The sequence below is a fragment of the Hemiscyllium ocellatum genome, chromosome 33, assembly GCF_020745735.1.
Source record: "Hemiscyllium ocellatum isolate sHemOce1 chromosome 33, sHemOce1.pat.X.cur, whole genome shotgun sequence".
In the NCBI taxonomy this organism is placed as follows: domain Eukaryota; kingdom Metazoa; phylum Chordata; class Chondrichthyes; order Orectolobiformes; family Hemiscylliidae; genus Hemiscyllium; species Hemiscyllium ocellatum.
The window spans coordinates 17398471-17420459 of record NC_083433.1 but is presented as its reverse complement, the minus strand read 5'-3'; the positions used below and the strand labels follow the sequence as shown (position 1 = coordinate 17420459).

At 41.3% G+C, this 21989-nt stretch overlaps 1 protein-coding gene across 13 annotated transcripts in view; it reads left to right on the top strand.

Moving 5' to 3' along the window:
- LOC132831506 (activating transcription factor 7-interacting protein 1-like) overlaps positions 1–21989 on the top strand; it is a 184062-nt gene that overhangs the window by 118832 nt on the left and 43241 nt on the right. For all 13 annotated transcript variants that reach the window (XM_060849686.1, XM_060849692.1, XM_060849690.1 and 10 more), the window contains 3 exons: positions 2610–2725; positions 9814–9902; positions 11287–11964. In XM_060849686.1, coding sequence (XP_060705669.1) covers positions 2610–2725; positions 9814–9902; positions 11287–11964 — 883 coding nt within the window. The remainder of the gene's footprint in view (positions 1–2609; positions 2726–9813; positions 9903–11286; positions 11965–21989) is intronic.

Here is a 21989-nt window from a genome sequence, read left to right as displayed (position 1 = left end):
CTACATAGGACAAACAGAGACAGCTAACGATCTGTATCCATGAACACCAACTAGCCATGAAATGACATGGCCAGCTATCCTCAGTAGCCACACACTCAGATGACCAGCAACATGAATTCGACTGGGACAACACTACTATTCTAGGACAAGCTAAACAGAGAACAGCCAGGGAATTCCTAGAGGCATGGCACTCCTCCACCGATTCAATCAACAAACACATCGACCTGGACCCAATATACCAGCAGCGGACAGCTGGAACTGACAACCGGAAGCGGTAGAGACAAACTACTATGAATGCCAGAGGAAACATCACAGAAGTGCTCCTAAGCACTGAGGATGTCACTTAGACAGGGGATGAAATGTCTGCAACACAAATTCCCAGCTCAGCGAACAGGACCACAACAATGAGCACCCGAGCTACAAATCTTCTCTCAAACTTCTGTATTTTCTGCCTGACAGAAGATGTTGGAGGAGAGTAGACTTTGTTGGCAGCCTTTCAGTAGCAACGAGATGTGTAGATGGAGTCCATGGATGGAAGGTTGGTTTCCATTATGGTGTGGACTCCGTACACCTGTTTCTGTAGTAAACAGGCGCAAGGTGCCTGAGTGATTTACTCTTAATTACTAAGTGTTATACATTGTTATACTTGATGCTCTTAATTGCCTTTTGCTGCTGCAGAACTCCATTAGGTAGCCGTTAGTAAGCAGGTTTGTTTAATGTGCTTACAAAAAGTGATTATTGCACCGTTCCTTTTTGTACTTGATCTGCAAAACCAGGTAATTTTACACACTGCTTCAGCTTGTATAAATGAAGATGGGTAATAAATATTTCAGATGCCACTACTTTAATAGCAACTAAGATTTGTTATTAGAATACACTTGGTACTTCGTTTTAAGACTCGAGCTGTCCTCCAGCTGCAGATAACAATAAGGCTTTGCTCTTTGAATTGTACAATCAGGGAGGGGTAATCTTCTAGCTGATGAACTGTGATGTACAATTTTAAATGGCGCAGGAATGTAAATTAGACACTGATCTTCTCCCGATGAAGATTTTATTAATATTGAGGCTAGCTAGTGGAAATGTCCCACAGAACAATCTAGATGTTTTAGCATCTTAAATTACCAAGTGTTTTTATGCTGCTCATTGAATGGTAATAGTTCAGAGATTACTACAATGAAGTAGTTTTGAAATTTTTAATTATCCTACACAATCATTTATGTGGAAATGTCTGTCTAATTTTATAACTTTTAATATTGAGAGCCACCAAATAGTGTAAGAAATGATGGCAAACTGATAATTAGGTGAATTTTGATCTCAAACCTGACCAATTCAAATTTATTTTCTAATGGATTGTGATATAGCTAGACATTGAACGAAAGAGAAAACTAGTTTTTGTATTAACAGATTAGTAGAACTTCAACTGCTAATGCTTAAGAAAAGTTGACTTTCTTCATTCTACCTCATCTACTGTATCTGTTCTCGATATGATCTCCTACTACTTTGAGGAGACAGGGCGCCAACTTGCGGAACGTTTCAGAGAACATCTGTGGGACCCACACCAAGCAGACCCAACACCCTATGGCTGACCCCTTCAACTCCTCCTCCCACTCCGCCAAGGACTTGCATGTCCTTCGCATCCTCCACTGCCAAATCCTAGCCATACCACACCTAGAGAGAGAATGTCTCATCTGCCTAAGGACCCTCCAACCACATGGCATCAACATCAGTTTTTCACCAGTTTCCTCGTCTCCCCCTCCCTCGTCTTATCCCAGATCTAACCCTCCAACTCGGCACACCACCCTCTTGAACTTCCCCTACCTGTCCATCATCTTTCCCACCTATCCACTCCACCCTTCACTGCCATCTGTCACCATCACCTGCATCCACCTATTGCCTTCCTAGCTAAGCCCCAACCCCACTCCCCTACTATTTGGTTTTCAGCCCCCTTCTCCTCTCCTCCACTTCCCACTCCTGATGAAGGGCTTATGCCTGAAGCATTGAGTCTCCTCGGATGCTGTCTGACCTGCTGTGCTTTTCTAGCACCACATGTTTTTTTTAATTCATTCACAGTTACGCATCCCTAACTCACCTTGTGAAGGTGAACTCCCTTAAATATGTGGTCTAGGTACACCCACGCTTAACACTTTCATGTTTCTGACCCAATAACAGTAAAAGTACAGTGGTACGTTTAAAGGTCAATATAGTGTTTGAATCAGGACAGTGCTTGTGGTCAAGTTGCATCCATGTGTATGATGTCCTCCTCCTTTGAGCTGGTAAAATCCTGATTTTTGAAGATGCTGTCAAACAAGCCTCAGCAAGTTACAGTCAGTCTTGTGTATACTGTTGCCAGTGTGTGCATAGAATGAATACTAAGCTGATGGATGGGGTTGAAATCAAGCAGGGCTGCTTTGTTTGAGATGGTAACTATCTTTAGTATTGTTGGTACTATACTCATCCAGGCATCTGGGAATATTCTATCAGAGGCTGCCTTAGATTGTGCCTAGAAACCGCTGAATTTAATTCCTTTAGGAGATGTTGAGATATTGAGAATATGCAAGTATTTTGTTTGTTTTGATGCATCCATCTTTATTCTATTTTATTTAATTCAGAATTCAACCACCTCCACACCACAGCAATCATCTGGACCCCAGACTACACAACCTGTGTCACCCAGCAAATCCAACAATCCCTCTCTTGGTGCCTCTGGTAGTGTGCCACCTCGCAGGTAAGGAAGCTCTTCATTTTATTCAATAAGTTGTTTTTTTTTATAGATATTTTTATTGGGAATTTAACATTTTGACAAATTTACAAAAATAAGCAGAATTTTCAAGCACAAACATTAATATAAAAATAGATCTTAAATATATAATCATCAAAATTCAACTAATCCACAATCATCCAGAGTGTATAGTTGAGTCGCTTACATCCTTCAAATAAGAGAAAATGTTCTCTAATACACTCATAACAGTATGATTAAAAGGAAGCTATTTCCAAACAATAAGAACAAACAATAAAAAAATTAAACATGTTTGAATGGAGATCTTCCCCCTTGTTCTCAGGGGGCCTTACTACCTTTCCAACGTTCCACCATATCCTCTCCCAAACAGTGTCCCACCCTCGACCCGGGCGCTCCTTAATAGGATTTAGATATAATACCGAGCTAGAGTTAACAGTGAGCGCCGCACCCCCACCCCACCCCACCCATACCTGAGTATATCTAATAGCATCAATGCCACGTACAAACACACATAACTATAAAATTACAACTCCAACAGATTACAGTTAAGTATAATAACATAGCAAGGAAGACAACCCCGCTCCCAGAGGCAAAAGTAAAGTAGAATAAAGTATCCATTTCTCCCCACGGAGTGTGGGAGAGGCAAGCCAACATAAATTGTCTCTTACGATTTATTTAACCGAGTCTAAAAGTTTCTTGGCCTCTTCCGATGATCTAAAATTATACTCGGATCCTTCGTGGGTAAAGCATAACGTCGCTGGGTAGCGTAAGGTGTATTGAATATCTAAGTCCCTTAAACATTTCTTCACCTCATCAAACGCCTTCCTTCTTCGTGCCAAAGCCGGGGAGAAGTCCTGAAATAACATAATCTTGGATCCTTCATGAATCATAGCTTTAGGATCCTTTCCAAGCTTTCTGGAGGCATCCAGGAGTATCTGCCTCTCCCTATAACTCTGCAGCCGGAACAGGACCGGGCGTGGGCGCTGGTTTGGGCCAGATCCGCGTACTGCGACCCGGTAGGCCCACTCCACCCTTACCCGGTCAGTTTCAGCCCCCAGGTTTAAAATCTGCGGCAGCCATCGCTCCAGAAATACTACTAACTGTTCTTTCCCTTCTTGCTCTTGAAGGCCCAGCAGCCGAATATTCTTTCTCCGATTTCTGTTGTCAATATCATCGATGTAAATTTCAAAGGCCCTGACTCTCTGCTCCAGAGCTCTCACCTGTTCTGCAGCTGTTTGAGCTGCAGCCTCGGAGGTCGTGGCCTTTAGTTCCACCCCCTCCACTCGGCCCTGCAGCTCTTCCATGGTTTGATTCTGTTTCTGCAGCTTTTCTTCGAATGCATTCCATCTCTGTCTGGATTCTGCGATGAAATTGACGAGTGTCGATTCCAGTCTAGCAATCATCTCTATAAGGCCTGTTTTTACATCAGCTGCAGCCAGAGGAGAGGAGGGTGGGGGAGGGGTCTTTGTTTTCTGAGAGCTGTGGGGTCCCTTTGATTTACTCATTATCCACTCAGTATTAGACTATTTAAATATAATATTCAGCAGCTAATTAAGATTAAAGAAATTTTTTGGGTGGTTTGGCAAGTGTGGTGGGGACAGGAAACCCACTTTACCCAGGTTTTGGGAAGGGCTCTGTAGACTCAGACTTGCTGAGTCGCCGCCATCTTGGATCTCCCCAATAAGTTGTTTAAACATTGCATCTCTATTTTTACGGGCACACAAAATAGTTTTACTGGAAAATAAAATGTTTTGGGCAACATTTTATTCCATAACCTTTTGCCAAGAGCAGTCTCAGTCCCTTGAACCTTTTGATATTGAGTGCCAGACTCTTTGATTTGTCTTCTCTGGTAACTCGGCAGTCTAAGCCTATAACCACAGTTCTTTGTGCAGAGAGAACAAGTGTTGCCCTGAGGGGAGGAGAGTGCTTGAACCAAAGTTTCTGCCTGCTCCTGTTTTCATTGCTTCTCTGCACATTCCAATTTGGTATAGGTCATGGGTACTGTATTTAAAATAGAAACTTTTTTGGGTACTTGACAACTGCACAAACTACGTGAGGATAGGAATTTCTGAAAGTGTAAATTGGAAAGATATCACTCAAAGATCACCCCTACAAAATATCAGAAGAGCGGAGCAACAATGTAGATTCATGTAGGTGCAGTAAGAATATTTTCATAGTTGAGGTATCTGCATCACTAAGTGTGTAAATTTGAATGCACAGACCAAGGTAGCCTACCATGATATTAAGCCCTACATTAACCCCACCCAAAGCTGTGTTTCAGTGGATATTGATGGATTGGTTGTCAGTAGCCTTGAGTGTTTTGAACCTTGAGAAAGGTAAGGAAAGATGCAAAAAAATCATTCCCTCAAAAGTTGAGAATGGAGCATGATAAAATGCTCTATATCAAGAGTTTGAGGAGAATATAAAAATTAAAGACCAGTGTCAACTTATTACTCGGCGCAAATGTGATGGCAGCAAAAGCCTTAGCACAAATATGCACCTTTGTTAGACAGTGAGACTTAGCACAGGGAACTGGCAGTGAGCTCCCAAGTCTGTACTTTGAGGTGACCTGTTGAATTTTATAGACTTTTGTGTTTATATCCTATACGTAGAGTGCTCAGCATCAAATCAACCCACTACCACCCCATCAGTTTATTCTTGATCATCTGTGAAGTGATGGGGAGGGTCATTTAAGTGTTGTCAGCATCACTCGATTTGCAAAAACCTGCTCATTAACCATCTGTTTAGGTTCTGCTAGGACCATTCATCTCCTAGTGTCAGTACAGCCTTGGTTCAAATATGAATAAAAGAACTGTGCTCCAGGGATGAGGTGAGAGGGACTGTCCTTAACAGTTCATCAGGAGTGAAATAAGGACTCCAAAATTAGGAATTAAGCAAGATTCTCTGCTGATTGGAGTCATAACAGAAGATAGTTTTTTTTATTTGTTGGACGACCGTTATCTCAATCCAAGACCCCTCAAAAGGAGTTCCTCAGGATAGTGTCCAAGGACTGACCATCTTCATCACCTACTTCATTTTGCCTGCTCTCCATCATAAGATCAGAAATGAGATGTTGCTGATTTGTGCAGTGTTTAACGCCACTTGAACTTGGGTACTGAAGCAGCAGCCAGTGTCCAAATGCAGCAAGACGCGGACACTATCCAGGTTTAGATTAAGTTAAAAATCACAAAACACCAAGTTATATTCCAGCTGGTTTATTTGAAAGTACAGGTTTTCGGAGTGCTGCTGCTTCATCAGGTAACTAGTTGGGCAGTATTATAGGACACAGAATTTATAGTAAAAGATCAATGTGTCGTACAATTGAGGAGATGTATTGAACTGACTAGTGGTATATAACATTCATGCCACATGTGCCAGGCAGTAGACATGATCCAACTAGATGTAATCTAATCAGTGCTCCATGACAGTCATACAGCAAAGAAACAGCCTTCAGTCCAACCAATCCATGTCAATTGTGAGGCCAAACTCCTCTATTTCTGTCTGCCTCTCTTGGCCCATATCTCATCAAACCTGAACTGGGCTAGCTGTATAAGTAGTGCAGCTAGAAGAAGAGGTCAGAGTCTAGGAATCCTATAGTCAGTAATTCACCTCTTTGCACCCAGTTTGCCTTGTGTGGTTCCAACAACGCACATGAAGCAGGACACCTCAAAATTCAGTCCCTCTACTACTGAATTCCAGTAGCAGAATTGTGTATTATCTACAAAATGACCTGCTGAAGTTCATCAATGTTCCTTGGACAGCACCTTCCAAACTGTTAATGATGAAGACATTTGTGGGAACATTACCATCTCTGCACGTACCCCTCCAAGTCACACATCATCCTGATTTAAAAGTATATTGCCATTTCTTCAATGTTAGTGTTAGAATTTGTGAACTCCATTCCTAAACAAATGGACTGCAGAAGTTCAAGAAGGCAGTTAACTTCAACTTTTCAAGGGCACTAAGTGCTTGATACAGCCAGTGAAGCATACATCCCAAATGAAGTTTTAAAAGTTTGCTTTATATGATGCTCTTAAAAAAAAACTTTAAAATTTTGGTTGAGAATCCACAACTCCACAATGGAATTGCAATTCTTTCTTTGACAACATTTAAACAAATTGAAACAGCAATATTATATGTTGGAATTCAGCCAGTTAGTTTGAGGGTCATTTGTAAGGATTGGGGAGGGTGAGGAGATGTGTTAAAATCAAATATTAAAAAGATTTGTAGTTGTTCACTTCAGAAAAATTCAATAAAAGCGGAAAGAGATGTGGTCTCAAAGGAAAATCCTGTTAAACTAATTGAATGACGTTCCCTGGAGTGTAGGGCAACATTTTCAAGATGAAAAGAGAGATTTTAAAAAGATATGAGGCAAATCTTTTACACACAGGGTGGTTCAAGTGTGGAATGAACTTCCTGAGGAAGCGTTGCATGCAAGTACATTAACAACGTATTAAAAGACATTCAGGTGGATACATGAATAGGAAAGGTTTGGAGGGATATGGGCTAGGAGTTGGCAGGTAGGACTAGACTAGTTTGGGATAATGTTCGGCACGGACTGGTTTGACCGAAGGGTCTGTTTCCTTACTGTACGACTCTTGAGTAATGTAATGGATAAAGAGTTTGTAGATGAGTTATCCTTGGAATTTCAAGAAGGCATTTTGTAAGGTGCCACAAAAATTATTGCAGAAATAGCTCATGGTGCAATGGGTAACGATATTGGCATGAATACACAATTGACTGACAGCAAAAGTAAGCCTAAATGGATTTTTATCTGATTTCAGAATTTAGTGAGTGGAATCCTGTAAGTCTCTGTGCTGGAGTCTCAACGTTTTACAATTTACTCACTAACTTTTTAGATGAAGGGAATGAAGGCATGGTAGCTAAATTAACAGACAGCACCAAGGTAGTTAGGAAAGTATGTTGTGGAAAAGACATAAGGAAGTTGTTTGCAGGTTGAGTGAGTGAGCAAAGAAAAAGTCTGGCAGATGGTATATAATGTTAGAAAGTATGAAGATGTTCACTTTGGTAGGATGATTAAAACTACATTACATTGGAGGAAAAAAAAACTGCACAATTCTGAGGTGCAGAGGAAGTTGGGTGTTCTGGTGTATGAGTCAGAAAAAATTAGTCAGCTACAGCACCTCCTAATAGGATGCTCTTTATTACATGAGGAATTGAACATGTAAAAATAAGGATTTTGTGCCTCAGTTATACAGCACATTGGTGACTCTGTAGTTTTATCTGTTTATTTCTGGAGGGATGTAGATGCATTGAAAGTGGCTCAGAGGAGATTTACTAGATTGTTACCTGGAATGAGTGAGTTTGTCTTAGGGTGGGCCGACTGGACTTGTTTCCACTGAAGAGTGAGGGGTGACTTGATCAAAGTGCATAAGATTGAGTGGTCTTGACAGAATGTCTGTTTCAATTTGTGGGTCAGTCCAGAATTAAGGGACTTTGTTTTAATATTTGGGGTCACCCTTTCAGCAGAGAGTTGTTCCATGGTAGTTAAGTATACATCTCGCAAATGCTGTTAAGTTCCCATTTTAAAATAGGAGACTGATTAACAGAACACAAGACTTGATTAAGAACAATTCATTGATCAAATGGGTTAATTTTAAGCCATGGTAGCAAAAGTAATTCATTTTATGATTACTGCATGAATCCCAAGATTACATTATAAGAGTGAAGACATTTACGTACCAAAAGAGAGTATTTTACCAGTTGTCTGTTTATGATGCCAGCTGATGGTGATAATTGAGTGAACCTGACTTGATGGGCCATGATTTTTTTTTCTTCTTTTTTGCAATTTGGCTAAATTAAGTTTCTTTTTAAAAAGAGAGAAAACAGACCATCTGTGAGAGTGGTGAACCTTTAAAATTCTCTGCCATGGGAGCAGTTGAAACCAAAACAATGATTTTCAAGAAAGAGATAGGTATAATTTTTAAGATTGAATGGCTCAAAAGATGTGGGAGGCAAAGTACAGAACAGGCTGCTGAGTTGGATGATCAACCATAATCATTGAATGATGGAGCAGGCCAGAAGGGCTGGATGGCTTGGTCATGCTCCTGTTCTGTTTGTTACCCTGGTAGTTATTCACTGAAATGTTTCCACAAGACTGCCAATGTGCTTGAAGCAAAAGAATGTGAGTTTATTACACAAAGAAAATAGAAAAACAAACTGTGTTTAACAATGTGGAAAAATCTTATCATTTAACAGCAAAATGAAGGATTCCACCCCTTCCCAGGAAATATCCTTGCAGGTATCAGTCCCAGCGAATATAACTGTCTTCATTTTTAAAAAATATTTAACTGAAGAGGCAGTAAGTTTCCCTTTAGAAAATTTTCTGTACGTTCCCCAGACGTAGTTCTGTCTCCCTAAGATGCACAGAAAAGCTAACTTCCTGATTTTGAAAACTTTGAAGCTTCTAAACACCACATCTGGTATGAATCTTGCTACTTGTATCTGGTTGTGCCACCTGCGTTTTCTTTCTCAGTAGCCTGTCCAGTCATTTAGCTTGAGTCACATGGTTTTTGGAAATGCTACTCTGCCTGTTTAAAAACATTTTTCATAACCAGAAATTACCTCCATAGAATTGAAAACCAAAATAAATTGCTTCCACAAGTTTTCTATCCAGTTTTTCTGCACTTCACCCATGTCATTTAAAGCTTCCTTTAAGTGTTTTATTTGCCTTAAATATACAGTCAATATCAGTAGTCACTAATTGGCTGAACATTCTATTCAGTCTCCCTATTTTTAAGCTTATAGCACTGATTTTAAAATTGTGGCTCCTTATTGACTTAATTCAGCAATAGAAATAATCTATCAGGAATCTCCTTATTGGTTCTCCTTTCCAGCCCCCACTCACCTATAAATCATCTCTGTTCTGGTTATTTAGGAAAATAGATTCCTTTGTTTTTTTTTGTTCAGCTCCAAGGCAACCAAGCAACCTTATGAGGGAAACTTTGAGAAAATTAGCAATCCGTGAAAAACAAGAATATGATAACTTTGGAAAATCTCAGTTGCCTGATATTGGTAGATTCTTGTTTGAGATTTCTGTATCCAATTTATTTCAGTGGAACAGTAAGGCAGATGCTGGACTTGCGAAGGAATATGGCAGACAGTGTAGCATCGGGCCAACAATCTGCAAACTCAAGTAGTACAGGTACGTATAAATAAAGTATCCCATCGATTAGTGAGTTTCAACAGCATTTTTAAGACCAATTTTTCACTTAATGAAAATACCGCCCCCGCCCCACCCAAACCAGGCCTCAACGACATCCTGTGCAACCTCAATGATATCCCAACCCCTGTATGCAAAAATATGAAAATTTTAAGGCACGTGTTAAATGCCACCTTAACTACCTTGCCTACCTGTGATACAAATTTAAACAAATTATATACCTGAACCCCTAGGTCTTTGTTCTAAAACACTACACAGGGCCCTACCATTAATTGTATAAAATCTGTCCTCGCTTGTTTAACCAAAATGTAGTACCTCCCATCTATCCAAATTAAACTCCATCTGCTGGTCCTCAGCCCATTGACCCAATTGATCACAATCATTTTGTAATCTTAGATGACTTTCTTCACTGTTCACTGTAATATCAATTCTGGTGTAATCTCCAAATTTCTGACCATGCCTCCTATATTTTCATCCAAATCCTTCACAAATAATGATTATCAAAAGTGGACCCAGTACCAATCCCTGTGGAATGATGCTCCAGTTTGAAAAACAACTCTCCACCATTACCCTCTGTCTCCTGCAGTTAAACTAATTCTGTATTCAATTGGCAAGCTCACCCTGAATTGCATGTGATCTCACTTTACAAATAGCCTCCTATGTGGAACCTTGACAAAGGCTTTACTAATTTTAATGTCTTTCATTTGACTAAGAGGTTTGAATGCTTGTAGATGTGCAGTCTGAGAAAAGGAGCAAATAACTGAAAATCTCAGACTATTACTGTAAATCCCCAAGCTGCCAATTTTTGTTCAATACAGGACTGTATAAACTGCAATTAAATTTCCCATTTACATACTATTCATTTCACTTTTTTTTTCTTTAGGAAGCCATCCACCTGGGAGATTAGGATGCTGTTGCTGCATGTTTGCCAAAGTGCAATCTGACATTGTCAGGGAATTATTTATCTGTCCGAAATACCAACATTTAAAACTTCAGTTTGCCAATCCCATTGTTTCCATTCTCAACTGATGTGGAATAGTGACATAATCTGCCTTGCTTTCTTCATATCTGCTTGAAAAATCTCCTGATGCCTAGTAGAGCCCCAGTGGATTGCTGCATTAAGTTTATATCCAATATGCCCTTTTATATAGTAAGAACTACAGAGCTCAATTGACCCAATTCTATTAATGTGATCAACATTAAAAGAAATTGAGGGCATTCACAGTCATGTGAAACTTCCCTAACACTTTTGACTTGTACCCATTATGAGAGCATGATTTGGGGTTCCAATTTCGGGTAAATGGTGTGGTGCAAAAAATAAAATATTTGTGTGCAAATTCTGATTGGGGGATTTTTTTTGTTGCAGGTATTACCAACCTCTCACCACCTCAGGTAGTTGGCGGACAGACTAAACCTCAGAACGCAGGGACATCTGGTGCTGTGGTCACTCCTGTGCTGCCAGCAACTGCAGCAGTAGTGGGAAACAATCCGTCACTGCCAAACTCTGGCAGTAACCAGCCTATGCCAGTATCGCTCCAATCCGTGCCAGTATTGCTTACTGTTCCAGTGGCAATGTCTTCCCAACCTCAACTCCTTCAGGCTTCAGCAAATAGTTTGATGACTAACCAGCAACCTGGAATTGAGATCTTGCCTGTTCAGTCCCAACCCATGCTAAACAATCTCTCCAAACCACTCCCGTCGCAGGCATCGGCAAATGTAGCAAAAGCAACTGGTGCTAGTCCTTCCTTGCCAAGCCCCGGAGTCCAAAGGAAGTCCCCTGGAAGTGTGGGCTCAGTGCAGATAAGTAACGCTGCTTCCAGTCAGACTACTACTGTGACTAGTACTCCGTCTACTGTTTCACCTCAGATTTCCCGGACAACGCAACCATCTTTGGTTTCCCCAGGACATTTTAGCCCTCCTCATACTAGGCCACCAATACAGCCAAGGCCTTCACAGACTTACAGCCAGGGACAAGTTTCTGGATCATCAAGTCAGCCGTTAACCGTCAGTTCAGACAGCATCAGTGCTGGAACATCCAGATCAGGTGAGTGAATAATTGCATCCAACCATATCCATGAAAACTGAATTGTTTGTTTAGCTAGCTTTGTGATTAATTTTGTATACAATCGAGATCAAATATATTAGTGTTATTGCTAGCAACTTTTCTTATCAAAGTCTCCACATGCTGGTTGTGGGCTTTGAATTTGAGCTATGCTCGGTTGTGAACCCAGAGGTGTATTGAGTGCCATAGTTACACTTTAAAATAAAAACACAATACATCGCGATCATAGTACAACCATGTCTCAATTCAAGGTATTAATGGACTGCAATGAATCAGTGATTTATGAAAAATACCTTTTGAAATCGGTGCTTGCTGTCCATAATATCACACTTATTTTATTGCATTTTAGAGTTTTGATAATATAGGTTTGGTAAGGAAATATGGATTTAGCTCTCATCAGAGATGGTAAAAAGCTCTTTGCTTTAAAGTAACTTCTAGGACAGTGTAACAGAAATCCATATATGGATCAAGCAATGTTTTGTATGTTTTAAGAAAATGAGTTATGATTTAGGCAAGACCCATTCAGCCGCCTTCAGGTGGGTTTCTGTTCCAGAAAGTAGGAGCTAATTTGTAATATTTTTATATATATTGTGTCTAATGCTACATAACTTTTATGGTCCCTCATACCACATTTGGGGCAAGGTTCGAGGTATTTTAAGCATATATTTCTTACGTTTTCAGCTTGTGCTAAAAAAGCTAGGTAATTAAAACATGGAATACTTAATACAGTGGGGGCAGATTATCAGGAATTGAATGTAACACAATATTAATGGATATGAGGGATGAGCAGAAACGTGTGATAGCTCTGATACGAACAATTTAAGCACCAGATGGCCCCTCCATTACCGATATTTCTGAAACACATTGTACGTCAGCAAAAAGAACCTTGTCCAGCTACTTCACAGGCCTTCAATGTGACGAAACTGGAGAAGGTGATTTATTCTGTTTTTAAACTAGATAAACTGAGTAATTTATGAGGTGATGACTTTGTGGTATTATCACTAGACTATTAATCTATAAGCTCTGGTAATGTTGTGGGGACCCAGGTGTGAATCCTGCCACATACAATTTGAACTCAGTACAAACAAAATCTGGAATTCAGAATCTACTGATGACATGAAACCATTTGTCAATAGTTGGAAAAGCCCATCTGGCTCACTGTTTCCTTCTGAGAAAGAATCGGCTATCCTCATCTGTTCTGGCCTATGTGTGACTCCAGACCCACAGCCATGGGGTTGATTCTCAGCTGCCCTCTGAAATGGCTTAACAAGCCACTCCGTTGTATGAGTTGCTGTGAAGTCTCAACAAAGAAATGAAACCTCCTGCTGATTTAACATGTACTGTCCTCCCTCAGCTGATGAATCAGTATACCCCTGTTTTAAACACCTGATGAATCACCTGAGGGCACCAGTGGTACAAAATGTACTCTGGCTGGGGTATTTCAGTGCCCACTATCAACAGCAGCATGATGATAAAGCAGCTCAAATCCTGAAGAACATAGGTGCTATACTGGCCCTGCAGCTGGTGGTGAGAGAACCAATAAGAGGGAAGAGCATACTGGACTTCATCCTTACCAATCTACTGACTGCAAATGCATCTATCCATGACCGTATCGGTAAGAATGGTCACTGCACAGTCCTTGAGACAAAGACCCATCTTCATGTTGAGAATACCCTCCCTCGTACTGTGTGGTACAATTACTGTGATAAATGGGATGGATTTTTGAATAGATCTAGCAACTCAAGATTAAGAATCATGAGACCCTGTGGCCATCAACAGCAGCAGAATTGTACTGCAGCACAATCTTCAAACTCCTGGTCCAGCATATTCCTCCAGTCAAACATTAACATCAAGCCAGGGGATAAACCCTGGTTAAATGGCATGCATGCCAGGAGCAGCACCAGACATATATAAAAATGAGGTGTCAACCTAGTGAAGCCACTAAGCAGGACCACTTGAATGCCAAGCAGCAGAGCTAAGTGATCCCACAATGAACGAAGAAGATCTAAGCTCTGCCAGTCATGAAAGATGATGAACAAATAACTGAAGGAAGAGGCTCCACAAATATCCCCATCCGTAATGACAAAAGAGCTCAGTGCAAACCATAAGGCTGAAACGTTTGCAAGGTTTTCAGCCAAAAGTGCTGAGTGGCTGATCCATCTCGACCTCCAGTGGTCCCCAACATCTCGGGCACTAGTCTTCAGCCAAGTGAATTCACTCCATGTAATATCAAGAAAACGTTAAAGGAATCGGATATTGCAAAGTCTATGGGTCCTGACAACATTCTAGTAATTGTATTGAAAACTTGCATTCCAGAACTTACTGCTCCCCATGCCAAGCTATTGCAGTACAGTCACAACACTGGCATCTACCCGACAATGTAAAAGAAGGCCCAGGAATGTCTGATACAGGCCCTTCAGAGGCATGTCCCAGCAGGACACTGGCAACATAGTGTGGGCTGGAACCTCCTGAGGGGATATTGCCTGTGGTGTGATGTGGTTGGGAAGCATGGAGCATGACCTTTGCAGCTGTATGCTGTAGCAGCAGAGATAGAAAAGTTGGATTGTCTTTAAATTATCTTTTTATTTTATTCTGGGATGCTTATGTAAGCGGTATACACTTTTCACTGCATTTTATATTAAATGCTCATATCGATAAAAGGCTATTCTATTCTATATTTTATACACAAAAAGTAGGACACATCCAACCTGGTCAGTTACCACTCCATAAGTTTACTCTGGGTCATCATTTAAAGTGACAGAAGTTATCAACATGTTACCAAGCAGCTCATTGATGCCCAGCATGGATTCCACCAGGTTCTCTCAGCTCCAGACCTCATTGGTGTAAACATGGATAAAAGAGCTGAATACCAGTGCTGGGGTAAGAGTGACAGTCCTTCACGTCAAAGCCACATTTTGACCAAGTGTGGCATCAGGGAGCCCTTGCAAAATTGGAATCCGTGGATATTGGGGACAAACTCTCTCCACTAGTTGGAGTCATACCTGGCACATAGGAAGATGGATGTGGTTGTTGGTCTGTCACCTCAGTTCCAGGGCAACCTGCAGGAGTTTCCCAGGTTACTGTCTAAGGTCCAATCTTAAGCTGCTTCATCAGTGACCTTCCTTCCATCATAAGATCAGAAGTAGGAATGGTCACTGACACACCGTTTGTGACTCCTCCGGTACCAAAGCTGTCAATATTCAAATGCAGAAAGATGGCAAATGGAGTTCAATGTAGCTAAGTGTGAAGTGATTCACTTTGGTAAGTGTAACAAGAAGATGGAGTACTGGGCTAATGGTCGGATACTTGGTAGTGTGGATGAGCAGAGGGATCTTGGTGTCCATGTACACAGATCTCTGAAAGTTGTCCCCCAGGTAAGTAGTGCTGTGAAGAAGGCATATGGCGTACTGGCTTTTATTGGTAGAGGAATTGAGTTCCGGAGTCCTGAGGTCATGTTGCAGTTGTATAGACTCTGGTGCGGCTGCATCTGGAGTATTGTGTGCAGTTTTGGTTGCCATACTATAGGAAGGATGTGGAGGCACTGGAACGGGTGCAGAGGAGGTTTACCAGGATGTTGCCTGGTATGGTAGGAAGATCGTATGAGGAAAGGCTGAGGCACTTGGGGCTGTTTTCATTGGAGAAAAGAAGGTTTAGGGGTGACTTGATAGAGGTGTACAAGATGATTAGGGGTTTAGATAGGGTTGACCATGAGAACCTTTTTTCCACGTATGGAGCCAGATATTACCAGGGGGCATAGCTTTAAATTAAGGGGTGGTAGGTATAGGACTGATGTTAAGGGTAGATTCTTTACTCAGCGAGTCATAAGTTCATGGAATGCCCTTCCAGTAACAGTTGTGGATTCTCTCTCTTTATGGGCATTTAAACAGACATTGGATAGGCATATGGAGGATAGTGAGCTAGTGTAGGTTAGGTGGGTTTGGATCGGCGCAACATCGAGGGCCGAAGGGCCTGTACTGCGCTGTATTTTTCTATGTTCCATGTTGTATGCCACAAGATCTGGACAACATCCAGATTTGACTAACAAGTGGCAAGTAACATTTGCATAGCAAATGCTAGACAATGACTATTTCCAATAAGAGATAATCTGCCCCTTGACGATCAATGTTGTGACTGTCACTGAAACATTCACTGTCAACATCCTTGGGATTGCCATAGACCAGAAACTCGAGTGGTCTTTCCATATAATACAGTGGCTACAAGAGCAGATCAGACTCTAGGAATAATGTGGAAAGCAACTCCTCTCCTGACTCCCCATAGCCTGTACATCCACAAGACGCAAGTCAGGAGTGTGTTGGAATACTTCCCACTTGCTTTGATGGATGCAGTTCCAACAACACTAAGAACTCCACACCAGTAAGGACCAAGCAATCTGCTTGACTGGCATGACATTCACAAGCGTCCACACCTCGAGAACATAGAACATTACAGTGCAGTACAGGCCCTTTGGCCCTTCATGTTGCACTGCCCTGTGAAACCAATCCGAAGGCCTTCTAACCTACACTCTTCCGTTCTCATCTGTGTGCCTATCCAATGACCACTTAAATGCCTGTAAAGTCGGTGAGTCTACAACTGTTGCAGGCAGTGCTTTCTACGCCCCTACTACTGAGTAAAGAAACTACCTCTGACGACTGTCCTATATCTATTACCCTTCAATTTGAAACTATGCCCCTTCTTGCTAGCCATCAGCATTCTAGGAAAAAGGCTGTCACTGTCCACCCAAACCCTCTGATTATCTTGTATGTCTCAATTAAGTCACCTTCTCTCCAACCAAAATAGCCTCAACTGCCTCAACCTTTCCTCATAAGACCTCCATACCAGGCAACATCCTAGTATATCTCCTCTTAAACCCTTTCCAAAGTTTCCACATTCTTCCTATATAGAACTGCACACACTACTCCAAATGGAGCCGCACCAGTTTTGTACAGCTGCAGCATAACCTCATGGTTTCAAAACTCAATCCCTCTCCTAATAAAAACTAACACACCATATGCCTTAGTGTCATCCTGAAATTTGCTAACCCAATCTTCTACGTCCTCATCCAGGTTATTTATAAAAATGACAAACAACAGTGAACCCAAAACAGATCCTTGCAGTACACCACTAGTAACTGAACCTAGGATGAACATTTCCCATCAACCACCACCACCTTTCAGCTAGACAATTTCTGATCCAAACCACTAAATTGCCCTCAATCCCGTACCTCTGTATTTTGTGCAGTAACCTACCATGGGGAGCCTTATCAAACGCCTTACTGAAATCCATATACACCACATCAATGGCTTTACCCGCATCCACCTGTTTGATCACCTCAACAACTCGATAAGATTGTGAGGCACGACTTACCCGTAACAAAACCATGTTGACTATCCTTAATCAACTTATTCCTTTCTAGATGATTATAAATCCTATCTCTTATAACCTCATCCAAATTTTACCCACAACCGAAGTAAAGCTCACTGGTCTATAAATACTAGGGTTGTCGCTACTCCCCTTCTTGAACAAGGGAACAACATTTGCTATCCTCTAGTCTTCTGGCACTAATTCCTGTAGACAATGACAACATAAAGATCAAAGCCAAAGGCTCGGCAATCTCCTCCCTGGCTTCCCAGAGAATCCTAGAATAAATCTCATCTGGCCCAGGGGATTTATCTATTTTCACACTTGTCAGAATTTTTAACACCACCTCCTTGTGAACCTCAATCCCATCTAGTTTCATAGCCTGTATCTCAGTATTCTCCTCGGCCACATTATCTTTGTCTTTTTCCGGTGTAACTACTGAGTAAAAGTATTCATTTAGTGCTTCCTCCATCTCTTCTGACTCCATGCACAACTTCCCACTCCTGTCCTTGATTGGTTCAATTTTACTCTAGTCATTCTTTTATTCCCTATATACATAAGGAAAGCTTAAGGGTTTTCCCTGATCCTGTCCACCAAAAATTTTTCATGTTCCCTCCTTGCTCATCTTGGCGCTCTCTTTAGGTCCTTCCTGACTACGTTGTAAAATTGTCGCCCTAAATTAAACCTTTATATCTCATCCTAATATAAACTTCCTCAGTAAACCACAGCTCCTGCACTCGACAACCTCCTCCCTGTCTGACAGGTACATACTTATCGAGGACACGCAGTTGCTGTTCCTTGAATAAACTCCACATTTCTATTGTGCCCATCCCCTGCAGTTTCCTTCCCAATCCTATGCATCCTAAATCCTGGCTAATTTTATCGTAATTGCCTTTCCCTCAACTATAGCTCTTACCTTCTGGTGTATACCTATCCCTTTCCATCGCTAAAGTAAACATAACCGAATTGTAGTCACTATCACCAAAGTGCTCCCCTATCAACAAATTTAACACCTGGCCAGGTTCATTACCCAGTACCAAATCTAATATGGCCTCACCCCTTGTTGGCCTATTTACGTATTGTACTTGAACTATAGTATTCCCAGTCAATATTTGGGAAGTTGAAGTCCCTCATAACAACTACCCTGCCACACTCGCTCCTATGGAGAATAGTCATTGCTATCCTTTCCTCTATATCTCTGGAACTACTCAGAGGCTTATAGAAAACTCCCAACAGGGTGACCTCTCCTTTCCTGTTTCTAATCTCAGCCCATACTACCTCAGTCAATGACGACTCAAATGTCCTTTCTGCAGCCCTATGACGCTCAGTAGCAGCAATATGTACTATCTAGAAGATGCACTACAGAAATTTACCAAGTCTGCTTAGACAGCACCTCATTAACCCACAACCACTTCCATCTAGAGGGTAAAGGGCAACAGATACCAGGAATGTCTCCACCTGCAACTTCTCCTCCAAGTAACTTAACATCTCGACTGGAAATGTATTGTTATTCCTTCAGTATCACTGGGTCAAAATCCTGGAATTCCCTTCTTCAGGATATTGTGGGTCTATCTATAGCACACTGAACTGCAGCTGTTCAAAACGAAACTCCCCACAGCCACGTGAGTGGCAAGTAGGAAGGAGCAACTAATGCTGGCCAACCAGTGATGTCCATGTCTCATGAGTTAATAAAAAAAAATTAAGTGGAAATACATTCTTTGCTCTTCAAGTCAAAATCCATGAATATTAATATTTGGATGTATATAGGCTACTTGAACTGGCATGGATCATTATTGTCGTCTTGAGGATAATTAAGAATGGGAAGTAAACATAAAAATTCAGGAGCAGATGATCATGATGGCTGATCCTCTATCTTAACTCCATATTCCTGTTTGCTTTTCATACCCCTTGATGTCATTAATATCTAAAAATATCTGTCGCTTCTTTGAATATACTCCGTGATCTAGCCTGCGCAGCCTTCTGTGGTAGTGAATTCCATAGGTTGACACACTGAAGAATAATTTTTATTTCTCATCTCAGTCCTAAGTTGTGTACCCCATATTGTAAGACTGTGACCATTGATGCGAGACTGCCCAACAAGAGGAAGTAACCACCATCTAGCATCTTTCGATCATGTCCCCTCTCCTCTTTTTCTATACTCTAGTGAGTATAGACCCAGTCAAACCGGTCTTTCCTCTTACAATAGTCCTGCTGTCCCCGGTATCAACCTTTTACTTCACCATCTTTATGGCAGCTTTAATCTCTTATGAAAAGGAGACCGGAGCTATGCAGAATACTCGAGGTGTGGTCTCACCAAGGCCCTGTATGATGGCAGTAAAGTGTCCTTACTTCTGAACTCAAATTCTCTTGTAATGATGGCCAACATACAACTTATTTTCCTAATTGCTTGTTGCAACTGCATGTTTACTTTAATTGACTGGGGGACAAGAACATCCAGATCCCTTTGTCTACTTTTGCCTTTGTCTTTCATACCAAAGTGTATAACTTCCACATTTATGCAAATTCTGTTGCATTTGCCATGTGCTTGTACACACCCTGTACTTGTCTAGATCACCTTGAGGCATCCTAGCATCGTCCTTGCATCTCTCAAGGCCACCTAATTTTGTTGCCAACAAACCTGGAAAATATTGCATTTGGTTCCTTCATCCAAATCTCACATTTTTTGTGAATAGTTGGGGCCAGAGCACTTACCTTTTGGTCCACCACTCGTCTCTGCCTGCTACCCATAAAAAGTTAAATGTCACAACTCTGTTAACCAGTTCTAGATTCACACTAATATATTGCCCCCAATCCCATCTGCTTTACAGCCTGGTGGGAAAAATTAATGTGGGATAATTTTTTTACATTAGATTAGATTTCCTACAGTGTGGAAACAGGCACTTCTAGTCCACACTGACCCTCCGAAGAGTAACCCGCCCAGATCCATTTCCCTCTGACTAATATCAAAAGATGTGTTGAAATTCAAATATATCTAAATATATCTCAATACATCATATCAAAATCCTCTGGTTTTTGCCTTATCTGTTCTTCTAGTTACATCCTCTCAAAAAATGCTAAGATTAGTCAAGTGCGATTTCACTGTCATAAACCCTTTAATGTCCTTTAGGGAAGGAAACGGCCATCCTTACCTGGTCTGGCCTACATGTGACTCTAGACCCACAGCAATGTTGTTGACTCTTCTTGCCCACCCCTAATTGCATAGAGGGCAGTTAAATGCTGCCTAGTCAGCAACACCCTCGTTCACTTGATGAGCAAACAAAACAATCTTAAGTATATAACCAACCCAGTGGAATTGGTTTCAGATGATCACCTCAACAGTGGTGCTTTTGGCTCCTTCAAGGCCACTGTACGTGTCATCTCAGCTGATGCAGTGAATCCATCTCAGACAGCATTTATGGTACTTCCCAAAGGCCTTGAGTGTGGTCTCTATATGTTCAAGTTTTGGGGACATACAGAAGAATCAGAAGGATGACTGCTTTATGCACACAGATCTTGTAGTTGCGCAGATGTCATGGTTTTTGACGGCTCTGGTCTTTGGGCATCTGAAGGCAGTGGTCAGAATGGAAATTTTGGATCTTGGCATCAATGTCAGCCTTGGAAGAGAGGTGCCCTGCATTTAGGGATATGTTCCATGCTTGAGGATTTCTCTCAATCTTAATGGGCGGATGGATTGGAACTTGCCCTGGGACAAGTTGGTAACAAACTTTTGAGTCGTCTTCAGGTTGAGGCTATGACCAATTCTTAGATATGCTTCTGCCAAACTTGAGGATTGTCTTCTGAGAGAAAGGTGGTGATGTCATTCGGTCATTAGTGTGTTTTTTTTGTAGATTTTGACCAGTTGAGGTCCACGCCACTGGTAAGTGGGGTGATGACACATCTCTGCATGACTCCTGGTTTGACCTCTAAGGATTCTATCTTATTACAGTTGGTGAGGACTGCTGCTGACATCTTGTCATGGAGACAGAAATATTGGTGAATTTTTCTGAACAGCTGACCTTCGACAGGGTCTTGCATAGCACTTCCTGATTAACTAAGTCAAAAACCTTAGTTGGATTGATGAAGGTGATATAGTATGGTTGGTGTTATTCCTGGCATCTTATCTTGGAGTTGTCAAGCAGTGACAACCAAGACCATAGTAACATAGATTGGTCAGAGGCCGTAGAGGCTTTTGGGAAGAATTTTTTCAGGCTGGATGAAGGCATATAGTGCAGATTAGGGCAATGATCTTCCTAACATTGGGGAATAGGAAGATTTCTTGGTACCTCCCACAGTCCACTTTGTCCTTTCTCAAAGACAGTGGTGACAGCTACTTCCTTGAAATACTCAGTGATTATTTGTTTGTTCCAGATATTCAGGAACAATTGATGGAAACGAAAGATAAACTCTGCTCCTCCAAATTTGAAATTCTCTCTTGGAAATCCCAGCCACTCATACAGTTTTTCTATTCATGTCTAATAGCAGCTTCAACTTCTGCCACATTAGGTGGAAGTGCAAGATCATCATATTGTAAAGTTGGAGAATTTCCTTAACCAATTGTACATCATGATTTAGGAGATATTTGAAATGATCTCCCTCAAACTGATGTTTTCGCTCATTTTCAAAACAGTTATTTCCTTGTGCTGCACCAG